Consider the following 12,880-nt stretch of genomic DNA (forward strand, 5'->3'; position numbering starts at 1 on the left):
TATATATACAATAAATCCAGGAGGGTGCTCCAATCAGATGTGCTCAGTATTTGACTGTCAAAGGTTTTATGTCAGATCAAAGATGTCAGCGGTTCATGTGGATGTGGAGACAAAAATGTTCATCTTTAAAGATAAAAGTAACCTATTTTTTCCTGCTTTCTGAAGAATTGATGTAGAAAGTCAAATTTTGTATTGTTGCTTGGGATTAATCTACTGGAATTTAACTGCATTTCTCAAAAGGAAGATATTTCAAAAAGCTATTTACAATAAGGAACATACTGTACTATTAACAGTCTTTTCATAAAATATCACTTGAAACCAGAAAATGGTGAGTCTAAAAGACAAAGAAAGTAGGACACTTTGGTCACAGGTGAGCTCAACTTTACTGTAAGAATACGTGCATGTTGTTCCATTGGAGTTAAAGTTCATATTCAAATGAGAGAATGAATATGACGCAGGAGATTCAATTCTCAGACTTAAATATTTATGTTGATCTGGTCCATTCAACTCCAGGAAATTACTTTGAGTGACACGTAAACCCTCAGCTTCATACCAGAGTCAAGTCCCACTCCGAATACATCATGGTAAAGCAAGTAAAATATAAAAACAAACACTAAAATAACAAAAGACTTTTTGACTCTCTAACCATTTAAAGTAAATGCAACTGATCCCAAAGTATAAAAATATAGATGTGCTTCTAAAATTCAGTTAATAAGTCACTAAATCTCCTTCAGGATCGACGAAAATGAAGTAATGCAAAAAAGTCGGCTTTCAGAATTAGCAGGCATCTCTGTACTCAAAAATATTTGCTTCATTTTAAGGTTTTTCAGCTGCAGGACTGGGAAGTGAGTGAATTTTAATTCACCAGAAGACTTCATCCTAACACTACTTTCTTTTTACGAAAACATGGAACAGACAATGGACTGCGTAAAACCCTTTGTTTATGTGTTTTGCTGTATTAGTTAGCTCAGCTTGAGTAAAGAATTGAATAGGTACACATGAGAAGCAAAACAACAAGTCTAAGATTGCTGGTTCAAAGAACATTTTGCTCAAAAACACATCCTTAATATTTATTTCTTTTTTTACTATTTTCAGTTTGATTGTTTTACGTTATCTTTTGCAGACTTATCTAAACATGAAATTCCAGACGAGCCAGGCAGTTCATTTGTTAATCTGTCCAATAATATGGAGGCATTTTAACTGCAACTACTAATGTCCACTTCACAGCCATGTGGAGACATGTCAGTCTGCCTTGATATGATGAATGCACTGACAGCCTGACTGTCCGACAAACTGTGGTTTCCATGTCACTGGTGGTGGCTCAAAAGGAAAGCACACGCAAGTCAGTGACAGCTCGTCTGGGCTTTGCAGCAGCTTTGCCATATGAGAGCAGATAAGAATAACTGCTGAAGCCATACATCATAACTCCACACCCCCAACCGCCCTTCAGACACCATAAATCAAGGCTGAGGAAAAAAGGTCAAAAAGAAACTTCCACAACAATAATGAAAACAATTCTTTGTTTTTTGTCTTTAAGGAAGTGGATTTTTTTTGAAAGGAATAAAGATAAAACCGATGAACAAAAAACAAAGAATTTTAATGGTATAATGCCTTAAATGGTCTTTAGAGGAGTAGATGAAGGGAAAGTGAGAACAGAGAGCAGTTTGTCGAAGGAGAACAACTTCTCAGTCATGGGGGCCCTGACCATGGCACCACAAGCCACTAAATCTTTCGTGACTGTTGGCATGACTTTCATGGAAGATCCTCAAACACAGTTAGGAAGCAGGAGTATAACATGGCTGTGTCAGTCGTAATTCAGTCTTATTGCACCAGACTAGAAAGTAGCAAAACTTCCTTTAAAGGCCTATTTTTTATCCTTCATTTTAGCATCTGGGCACACGTCCATGGTAAAAGTCTACCATTTATCAGGCTATCTGAGATTGGGTTGGGTTTCTGCAGAGCTGGGAGCGAAGGGACCACAGTCTTTGAAAGAAGAGCCCCATCTCATGTATACACCTGTCTAGCTAAGACACCCCTTCACTTCAAGCTGTTTCTCTGTCTGCGCTTCTGGAGTCTGGCGTCTAAGAGGAAGTGCATTCCTCTCTCTGGCACTGAATGATCACATACCACTGAATCCAGCAGACTCTATGATCATTCTAAGCCATAGGTGTCCTGGTCCTCGAGGACCACTATCCTGCAAGGTTTAGAGCAGTGGTTCCCAAACTTTTCAGCCTTTGAACCTCAAAATACCAGCAGCAGAGACCTGAGCCCCCAACTGTTGTTGGATCATAAACAATGTTTTCGCGTCAAAAAAAAAAGATCATAGTAACAATATTCATTTAGCTATTTTTGTCCATTTTAAGTATACAATAGCCTTACTCTTTTGTAACAACAAAGGCAAAAAAAAGTTGTTAGTTGTTATTTTCTTATATAATTATTTCAGAAAATCTTTTCAGGACCCCACCTTGATGTTTTGGGACCCCATTGTGGGTCCCAACCCCAACTTTGGAAACCACTGTTTTAGAGGATTCTCTGCCTCAAGCACACCTGATATACAGTACCATACCATACCATACCATACCATACCATACCATACCATACCATACCATACCATACCATACNGTACCATACCATACCATACCATACCATACCATACCATACCATACCATACCATACCATACCATACCATACCATACCATACCATACCATACAGCTTTCATGTTTGATTAGTACAAATAAAAACTGAATCACAATTTAAACTTTTATAATATTGTTAAAAAAGCAAGTCAGTACAGTCTTAATCCTGCAAAAATAAATCAAAGGAACTAAAAACATGTAAAGGGTAAGTTTTCTCTTTTTTTCTTTTTTCCTATTGATCTGCTCAAGTGATGCCTGGGAGGCAGTGATATGTAGTTGTATGGCCATTTGTAAAAAAAAAAAAGGTGTTTATTGATTTAGCATTAGAAATGCTGCCTTCAGAAAATAAACAAAACTCTTTCTTTCATCTGTTTTCTTTGCCCCGCTTCTTTCCAAGTTGCAGGTGAGCTGGTGCTTATCTCTAGCAGTCACAGTGCGAGAGGTGGGGGACACACTGGACAGTTTGCAAGTCCATCACTGGGACACATAGAGACAAATGAGACAAACAACCATTCACACTATTCACTATGTCTCATTATAATAATTAGCGACATCACTACCAAGTGTTGCTCTCTTATACCAAGTACATACTCTTACCCACACCTAGGAACAATTTAGAGTTACCAATTAACCTGTGCATGGTTTTGGTCAGTAGGAGGGAACACGAGTACCCAGAGAAAATATTTGTGTGTACAAGCAGAACATGTGACAGGTGACAGAGCTAATTACTGCTCTACCTTTCTACTACCCCTGTGAGACTCAGTGAAATGCAAATAAATACAAAAATTACCTATATAAAATGATTTAAGCCTATTTTTAAGAAAAACAACATCAAGCTAAAAAGCTGTGAAATTGTATAGTCCTAAAAACATATGCTCACTTTGACCTGAAAAGGTTATGGCAAGTAAGACAGGAAAGGGACACGTACAATAGCAAAACTGCAAAGAATAAGGAAATACAACATCATGATATCTGATGCAAAAATGTTGCTATAAATTTAAGATAATCCCAAAACAATCCAAAATTCCAAAAAACAGGAAAAAAAATTATAGTGGATTAAGAACCTTGTCTCCAGACAAAAGAAAAAGTTTAACATTAGTTTGCAATTTAAACTACTTTTCAGTCCTGAAACACTTAAAAGTTGTTAAAAAAAGAGTTGACACAAGGCAAACATGCCCTTGTCTAGACTAAGAAGGCTGTGAACAAATTTGTATCTAAATCCTTAAATTAGCATTTGAGTAATGTTTACTGTTGACAAAACATAAAGTAACTGTAAATTAAGATGTTTGTAAATATGAGATTCCAACAAAAGCTTAACCAACCTTTTCAGTATGAAACAAGTTTGGATCTTCTGAGTGAGTCCTAATCATCTACGCTCGTCTGCAATGATATGTTGATGGTTTGAACAACATTTCTTAAGCACCTGGTAAAGAACAATTCTCTAAATCGTGTAGAGGCAAGTATATTTTAAAGACCGCTTTTGAAGAGTTCCTTGTTTCACTGCATTTGGGGCCACATTTAAATTTAGTTCACTGTACGGAGTTCACAACAGAGGAAACGTAGGTTTGGAAAATACTGATCAAATTAATAAACGATTAACTTCAAATCAGTGTTAAGGATTGTCTATTTTTAACTATAATTTTTTATTTTAATTTTGTAATTTTTGGTGCACAAATTTTCCAGCATCATCAACGTGCAAAAGAGACACTAGTTAGAAAATTTTCAGAATTTAAGATAATGCTATCAGCATTCTGGTGCTTGAATATGATTTAACTCAGTATTTATTTATTTATTTATTTATTTATTTATTTATTTATTTATTTATTTATTTATTTATTTATTTATCAGTCATTCACAAAAAATAATAAAAAAAGAGCATATCAAGCACTGAATGAAAAGTGCGCAGAAAGAAAAAAAAGAAAAATTTTCTGATCCTTATTGAAAAACATAACCACAAACAACCCAAACAATTGAGCAATAACCAAACAAAGAGATAGCATCCTACATATCCTATCTCTACCGAACATTATATAGCATTACACTTTCTCAATAAATTTAGTGTAACCATCTTAATATGACTTGACTGAATGAATTCTCACTTTCAGATCTTTGAATTAAAAGGTTTGTTACCAAAGGCCAAACTGAGTGGCTTATCTTAGGCTCAAATCTCTACTGACCCCAAGTTATACCCTCACCAACACAAACAGCTCACCTGCTTAGATTTTTGAGCAGATAGCCTGACCATTAGCATGCTCTGCAGCTGCATGTTTCTGCATGTCTGGGCTAAGATCACCACCTCTAAGGGTAACTCTTCAACACTTCACGTAAATGATTTGCCTTTTTTTTTTTTTTACTTTTATGGTCCAGTTATTTCCTGGGTTCATAAATACTGCACATCTATTTGCACATAAATTCCAATTTTTTTATTGTATTTTAAAAGAAGCTAGTTTGATTTGTGCACTTTGTTGTATTACAGTTGTTTGCATAGCTGTTTACCTAAACCACATGATGAGTTGCATGTGTCAGCACGCCTTTTCTTAGCTTATTTGATTCATTTAAAATAACAGCATTCTTTTCTACACTGAGCGTTATATCAACAAAATATACTGAGATTCTGTATGCACAAAATGACTTTTTAAAAAAGGCATCTGTAAATTAAAAAACCTAAAAACCCCAAATACCTAAATAAAATAAATGATTTGATTAATTAATGGTGAAAAGCAGCTGTGAATGTTTGGGGACTGGACATTTGAATGCTGTTATTTGTCCTCAGATTTTAACTGCCTTTCTTCTTTCAAAAACATGGTGCAATTCTTATAAAGGTGTTCTGTGGAAAGATTATGAACAACTTATATTTTACTTGATTTATAACTTTACTGTGATCATGGGATCTGAGAGATCTGCACATAGGGCTGCAGGAGGTCAGACAGGTATGCAGGAGCCAGTCCATTCAGAGCCTTATAGGTCATCAGTAAAAGTATAAAATCAATTCTAAAACACACATGTTTATTTGCAAGCACGCATAGCATCAGCTACTGGAGAAAAAGAACTTCTATTGCAGCCTGAGACCATTCTGATAAGAATATCAAACTTTTATAGACATAACATGTAATAACCATGTAATTTCAAATGCCGATGTCACAAAATAGTATTTATATGAACCAATCTGAAATTTTTGAGATAGATGCTGTTTTAAAATGGCAGTACTACAATTTAGTTTTGACCCTGCACCCATTAAGTCATAAATTTAGTGAGAAAAAAAAAACTATTTTACTGAACTGAGGTCATTTAGAGTTATGTACAACAGGAAGGATGTTGATTGTTTTGTTCATAAATTTTCCCTACAACCATAATTAAGGAATCTAAAGGGTGATCACTTTATTAAATTAATTTTTAACTTTCATATGCTTTCAGAAACATTGAAGTGTAAAACAAATGCAAGGAAACATTTATTTCTGAGATTGATTCCTATAATATATCAAAACCTTGCAACCTAAACGTTCATGTTACATATATAAAGCCATATCAAGCAGATGAGGCAAAGTGACAATTAAAAACACCATAACATTCCCCAAGGGAACAAATAACTTTTCTCTTTTCTCAAGCTAATAGTAGTCTTTCACTTTTATGAACCCACAGTCCATGTGTGCCTCTGATCACCAGCATTTAAACCATCTGCCTTTTAATGTGACTCAAACAGAGACACCTGTCTGTCATGGCCATCTTTTTTTGTTTTCACTGCTCACAGACGTCTTAAAAAACAGGATTCTCACCATTGTCTTCAACTGTGAAATAGAAGATATCACTTGTGGCGTTGCTCCTGTCCAACAGCACATAACAGATCTTCATGTCATTGATCTCAGCTGTTTTTGTACCAAAAGAAAATAAAAAAATACCATTTACTCAAATGGCAACAGTACTATGGCAAAGGTTTTTAATTGTAATTCTTGGGCAATAACAGGAAGTAATAGGAGCCACAGTCTCAGTAAAATCTCAACAGAAATATGATTCTGTTAAGCTGTAGTTTTGTCATTAAACAGTTATTTAATCAATGCTTATGTTAAAATTTCCTTCCTTGAACTTCAAAATACAATGTTTGATTCTGATGTGAAACATCCTTACCTTGCGTGAAGGTCTTTATGCTATCATTGCCCAGTGCAGTGTTGATGATGAAGCCATGCAGGGGTGGTTCAGACACAGTATACTTCAAAACTCTCTGAGGACTGTCTCGGTCCTCTGATCGAAGGACCTTGCTAGTGATAACAAAGCCTAGGTGTCCCGTGTGGAGGACTTTCAGTGAGGCAGCAGCTTTGTTAACCACAATCTGGGGCACACCGTTGTCCACCGTGTTGATGTGAATGGTCATCATTTGAGGTTTACGGGTTTCATACACAGTATCAGGGAAAACATAAAAGTCTGTGTGAGTGCCGTCCGTGACAATAAAAGAGAAACTGTCCTCGTTTGTCTCAGTGCCATCGTGCTTATAGCTGATAAGATTCTCGTTCAGATCCTGCTTGGTAAAGGTCGTAATTGGTTGGGTTTTGTTGAAGAGCAGTTGTCCATGCACGGGCACCTGTGTGACAGTAAAGCGAAGCAGGTTGTCAGGCGTGTCCCGATCCTCAACAGTCAACTCAAATGGGGTAATGAGTTTGGTTTCTCCCTCCTCAACAACCAGCTTCTGTACAGTCAAGACAGGTTTCTTATTGTCAACATCAGTGATGGACACTCTGAAGGTTCGGAAGACTGGATTGTACCCATCAGTCACTTCAAACTCAAAGCTGTCCATTTTCACCTCATCATCAGAGGTGTGGATATAGTATATCTTGTTACCAGCAAGCTGCAGTTGGGTGAAAGTAGAAATAGGAACACCTGGGTGATCAGTGCACTCTAGATGGCCTCTGCTAGGTGCTCTTGTAATGCTAAAGCTGAGATACTCGTCCGGACTGTTGATGTCTGTGGTGCTGAGGAGGTCAGTGGTGAGGGTCACTTTTCCCCCTTCTTTGAGAATCACACCTTTGTTGATAACATCTGGGAATATCATGTCAATGCTTCCGATGCTGATGTAAAAGTAGCGGTCTATAAGTGGATTTATACCATCTGTAACATCAAATTTCAGCAGGTCACGGATTCCCTCTTGACCTGTGTGCACATACTGAATAAGTTGCATGTCGATTTCATCCTGGGTGAAATTCATTCCCAACGTTATATTTCCTAAGACATCACCAAATTTGCTTATGCGCTGAAGGTAACCTTGACCAGGACCATATCGCACAAAGTATGTTAAATCTTTGTCTTCAGAGTCAAGATCTGTTGCTTTTAAAACCTTGTTACTGATCACTTTAGTCTCTCCAATCTCAACATCAAGGCCATCGTTTATAGCCATTCTTGGTGTCTCATCGTCAACGGGAATAACCATAATGTGAACTGTTTTTTCCACTCTGTGTTTACCATCGGAAAGCCTGATCTCAAAGCTGTCATTTTTGGTCTCGGAGTCATCGTGTTCATAAACAATATTGGTTGCCTCTTTGATCTGTTCCAAACTGAACGTCTCCACAGGGATGGTGCCAGAGCTAAGCTGTTGAATTATTGCACCATGCTTAGGATTTTTGATGATCTCAAAGTGCAGTTCATCCCCAGGAATGTCAGCATCAGCTGCGTTTAGAATTGGTGTGTCGATTGCAATATTCATGCCCTCCAATACCACAAACTCACGCACAAAAATTTCTGGCTTCTCGTCATTGGCTGGAATGATGACTATAGGAAGGAAGTGGCGTTCAGAGAAGTTAATACCGTCAGAGCAGCGGAACGTGAACTGATCCTCAACGGGTTCAACTCCTTTATGAATGCTCTGAACATAGTAAACATGACCAACAGCAACATCCTTTATGGTAAAAGCACTGATGGCTGTCCCAGCTCTTGATTTCTCAGAACCTGTGGCTGGGGAAATATTCTCCACATAACCAGATGCTGGTTGTACAATGATTGTGCACAAGATGTCATCATTGTTGGTGTCAATATCCTCAGCTTGAATGTTTTCCAAAGTAATGACATTTTTCTCCCCTTCCACCACAACAAACTGCCCCCCAACCCTGACAACAGGCGGAATGCTGTCAACAGGAAGAATGGTGACGTGAACTGTCACGCCTTGGACTTTGTTGCCACCAACAACCCACTGATCAGACATGTCTGAAAGAGTTAGGTTGAAGGAGTCATGCTTTTTGACAGGACCAATTTCGCCAGACGTGTGAGCATAGACCACCATTCCATTGATGATGTCCTCTTGGGTGAATCTCTCAGCAGGTTCGCCATTAACCAGAATTTCACCCAGTCTGGGGGAGTCCTCAACAATAAAAGTTAACATGAGGTCATCAGTGTCTTTATCTTGACCCTGAATGACATTGGCTGTAATCTCTGTTGCTCCATTTTCAAGCACATCAATGGAGGCTCCAAGCAGACCATCTGGAAGCATGATTTTGGGGGTCTCGTCATCAACTGGCTCAATGGTGATCCTTATTACAATGGGAACTTCATGGAAACCATCACTTACGGAGAGTTTAAAGAGATCATTGAGTGATTCCTCTCCTCCATGGAGGTAAGTTAGGCGACCATTTGCAACATCTTCAAGCACAAATGTTTCACCATTAGACATAAAAACACCTAAATACTGCAGCTCTCCATATCGAGGAATTTGGGTCACAGTGAAGATGATATTTTCATCATCTGTATCAGTGTCAGTGGCATATAACTCCTTATTGGTAATAATATACGTACTTTTTTCTAAAACAGTGAATCCTGTGTTAGTGATGAATGGGGGTTTGTTGTCAACTGGTTGAAGGAAAATTGTGAAAAGTCCATCGGCTGAGTTGCCAGCTGTGTCTTCAACGATAAATGTAAACTGAGCTACTTTTGGAGTGATGCCCAATTCCACATCTGGAGGCTTGTAAGCTACTTTGTGGTGATTTATTTGGGCTTGTGTGAACTCCCTTATAGCAATGTCAGGGCTCTCAGTAAGTACAATTTCCCCTAAAGGTGCTGGATTGTTCTCGTCCGAGTCAGTTGGTGGTTTAGTGATAGTGTATTTCAGGTCTCTGTCATCTGAATCGAGATCAGTAAAACACAGGAATTTCTTCTGAAAAAATGTTAGCTCGTATTCCTTGACTGTCATGTGAAGGGTGGTGCCTTGGAAAAGCACAGGGGGGAGGTCATCGACAGGATGGATTTTAACGATGAAGGTGTGCTCCCCCGATTGATTAGGTGGGTCATTGTCATCCTGGACACGAAACACAAATTGATCCGTTACGGTGGTGGTGCTGTGGGGTCCGATGTGACGATAGAACAACTTTCCATCAAGAATATCCTGCTGAAACCATTCAGTTACCACCTGCTCAAACATCTCATCTGTCCCACTGAACTTCCATTGAGATGGGTCAGTTGGGGGCTCTGTTTGCCTGAGCAGGAGCTCCCCTGTAGAAGAAAATGGTGCTTCCATGATGAACTTAATAGTGGAATCTTCTGAGTCAATATCTGTAGCACTCAGGATGAAGGGAGAGATCTGCATAATTTCATTTTTGAACAGCACCAGGCCAGTGTTTGCATTGATTATAGGGGGTTCATCATCAGTTGGAGCAATAGTAATAGGGAATAAAAATTCTACGTCATTACGTCCATCAGTCATTCTGAAAATAATGTTGTCGCTGTATGTGTCACTGCCATCGTGCTGGTACACGATAATGCCAGCATCCAGATCCGCTGGTGTGAAGAATTTTCTGCGTGCGCCAAGAACAGTCAGGTCTCCGTGTTTTAAACCATCAATGACTGTAATCTTCACATCCTCTAGGTTGTCCTCATCACTTATCTCTAAATTTTGTGCACTGGAGAGAGCTCGAGACTGCCCTTCAAACAACAGCTGTCCTGTGTTTTTGGTTGCAACTGGAGCCAAAGTGTTCATAGGCTTCACTACAATCATAAAAGCAAATGGATCAGACACAGCACCATCAGTATCTATAATTTCAAACTCCAGCTGGAAAATCCGCTCCTGGTCTGAGTCCTCTGAAGGAGGTTTGTAGGCTATTTTCAGATCTTTGACATCCCTCTGATTGAAGGAAGTGATGGGAAGGTTTTGATCATCTGTGCTAATGATATAGCCATCTCTGGGGTTCATTGGTGATGTAATGTTGAAGATCAAATCGTCTGAGTCAGATTCAACGTCTTCAGCGGCCAGCATATCACTTGTAATTGCAGTCATCACAAACTGGTCAACCTCCATCATCATCATAGCTACAAAACTGGGTTTGGGAGCGGTGTTCTCAGCACCTTCTCTGATTCTGACCATGCTTTGGAAATGCTCTTGCATTATTGTGTTGCCATCATTATCCTGCAGCTCCACCATCATTGGAATATAATCTCTGTTTGGTGACTTGGTTTTGGCAGTGTGTTTGTATTGAATGCCCATTTTAACAAACTCATCACAGTCAACCATTTGACCATTAGTGGGACTGTTCAGTAGAGTGCCATACCTGGGAAGACCTCCAGTGCCGACCAGAGTGGCAATTTTACACTGCGTGACACCATCCTCATAGGAGAACTCCAGAGCCTTTTTGTCAATGGGGCTGCTGTCCCCATTGAGTTTCTCAACACTGAGGGGCATATTCCTGAGAAGGATCTCAAGTTGATGGAAAACCACCTCAACTTCCATCATGAAAGGGATGATAACTGTGTCCGTCTGGGAGTCATAGCGTAGCTGCAACTTTATACGATCCCTATTGGGACTCCGAGATCCAAAATGAGTGTACTTCACTTCATTCGCTCCAAATGAACAAGGAAACTTTTGCGGGGATAGCGTCCCAGGTTTTTGGGCCAAAGGGTCATTATCCAGAACCGTTATGTGGCAGCGGTCACCAGGCTGAACCTCGGTTACCAGGTCATTCACTGGGTCCAAAAACACAGACCTCCCAAAAGGTACCCTGATTCCATTGTTGGCAATGAGGATGTTGTCTTCATCAGGTCCAGACCTGTGGTGGTACAGGGGACGAGAACCGAATGACTGTGAAAGTACTGAGCCAACACAGGAGTTGAGATATAAAAACACAAGCAGGCATCTAAAAAAGGCCCACTTTTTACAAAGTTGGGAACCTTGCAGACAATCAGCCATATCCACTGCTAGTTCCCTTGAAATTTAAAATTCAACTGCCGCAGTCAGGTTTCCTCCTTTGAGTGGGACACAAAAGGCACCCCAACACACACACCCACAAAAAAAAAAAAAAAGAAAAGAAATCTCTCCCTGATGGTAAGGGCCTTTAAATCTGTCCTCTGTGTCTCTGTGCTGTAGTGTGGCCGCACAGAGACACAAGTGTGGTGAATGCTGCAGGGCTGTGCAGGTAATAATGAAACAGTAGACAGTGACAGGCACTGGCTCCTCCTTCTGTCATTGCCTCCAGCCCCCACTGCTAATTTAGGAAAAACCATTGGACAAGACTGAGAAAGAGCTGATCCAACTAATACTTAATTCTAATTGCTCTTTTTGACTGAAAAAAAAAAATTAAAAAGGAAAAAATAAACCTACCAACAAACAAACCTGAAAAATTTTAGTAGAATTTGTGTAGTGGAATATCATAAAGTTAATAAAGTTGAAGCAAAAATACAGAAAAAAAACAATTTTCTCTATTATTATTATTTTTGTGCATATAAACATTATTAACTGAACTGGCTAAAAGGTTTATGTTAAGGTTTAATTTAGAACAGTGTAAAGTTTTTCATTTCATTCTTATTTATCTCTGACAAGAATGGTTGTAATGTGAAAGACAGCAGTGCCCTCTAATGGGGTTAAAGCTTTGAAAGTAGTTGGGAAAAAAAAACAAAACAAAGAAAAACTTGGTGACAAAACAAGCGACAAATAATTTACAGATCCTTGTCAAAAACACGTGAATAGTTTCAACTGTGCATTTAAAAAAATTAAAATAAAACGCTTTAATGTAATAATAGTGATATGTAAGATCAAACAATTCCTGAATGAGAGCTGAAACATTTGAGACTAAAGCTTACTCATTTTACAGTAATATTAAATCATTTTACTTTTTTTCCTTCAAATCCAAGTAAACTTGTAAAGAAGTTTGAGCCATAACTCTTTTACAAATATGTTGTATGGTACAGAAATGTCTTGCTCCAAGTTACACTAAGGTCCCTCAGGTGGTCTTAAAACCTGTTAAATTGTATTGAGTTTTACCTGAAAAACTATCACGTCATT

At 38.6% G+C, this 12,880-nt stretch overlaps 1 protein-coding gene across 1 annotated transcript in view; it reads right to left on the reverse strand.

Annotated features, from left to right (window-relative positions):
* Nucleotides 1–12,020, reverse strand: part of frem3 (Fras1 related extracellular matrix 3) — a 37,399-nt gene extending 25,379 nt beyond the window's left edge. Inside the window, exons 1-2 of the mRNA XM_014007810.1 lie at nucleotides 6,760–12,020; nucleotides 6,411–6,500 (exon numbers count right to left, since the gene is read on the reverse strand). Coding sequence (XP_013863264.1) covers nucleotides 6,411–6,500; nucleotides 6,760–11,788 — 5,119 coding nt within the window. The 5' untranslated portion in view covers nucleotides 11,789–12,020. The remainder of the gene's footprint in view (nucleotides 1–6,410; nucleotides 6,501–6,759) is intronic.
* Nucleotides 12,021–12,880: the final 860 nt, after the last annotated feature.

The sequence above is a fragment of the Austrofundulus limnaeus genome, unplaced genomic scaffold (assembly GCF_001266775.1).
Source record: "Austrofundulus limnaeus strain Quisiro unplaced genomic scaffold, Austrofundulus_limnaeus-1.0 Scaffold44, whole genome shotgun sequence".
NCBI classification, from domain to species: Eukaryota; Metazoa; Chordata; class Actinopteri; order Cyprinodontiformes; family Rivulidae; genus Austrofundulus; species Austrofundulus limnaeus.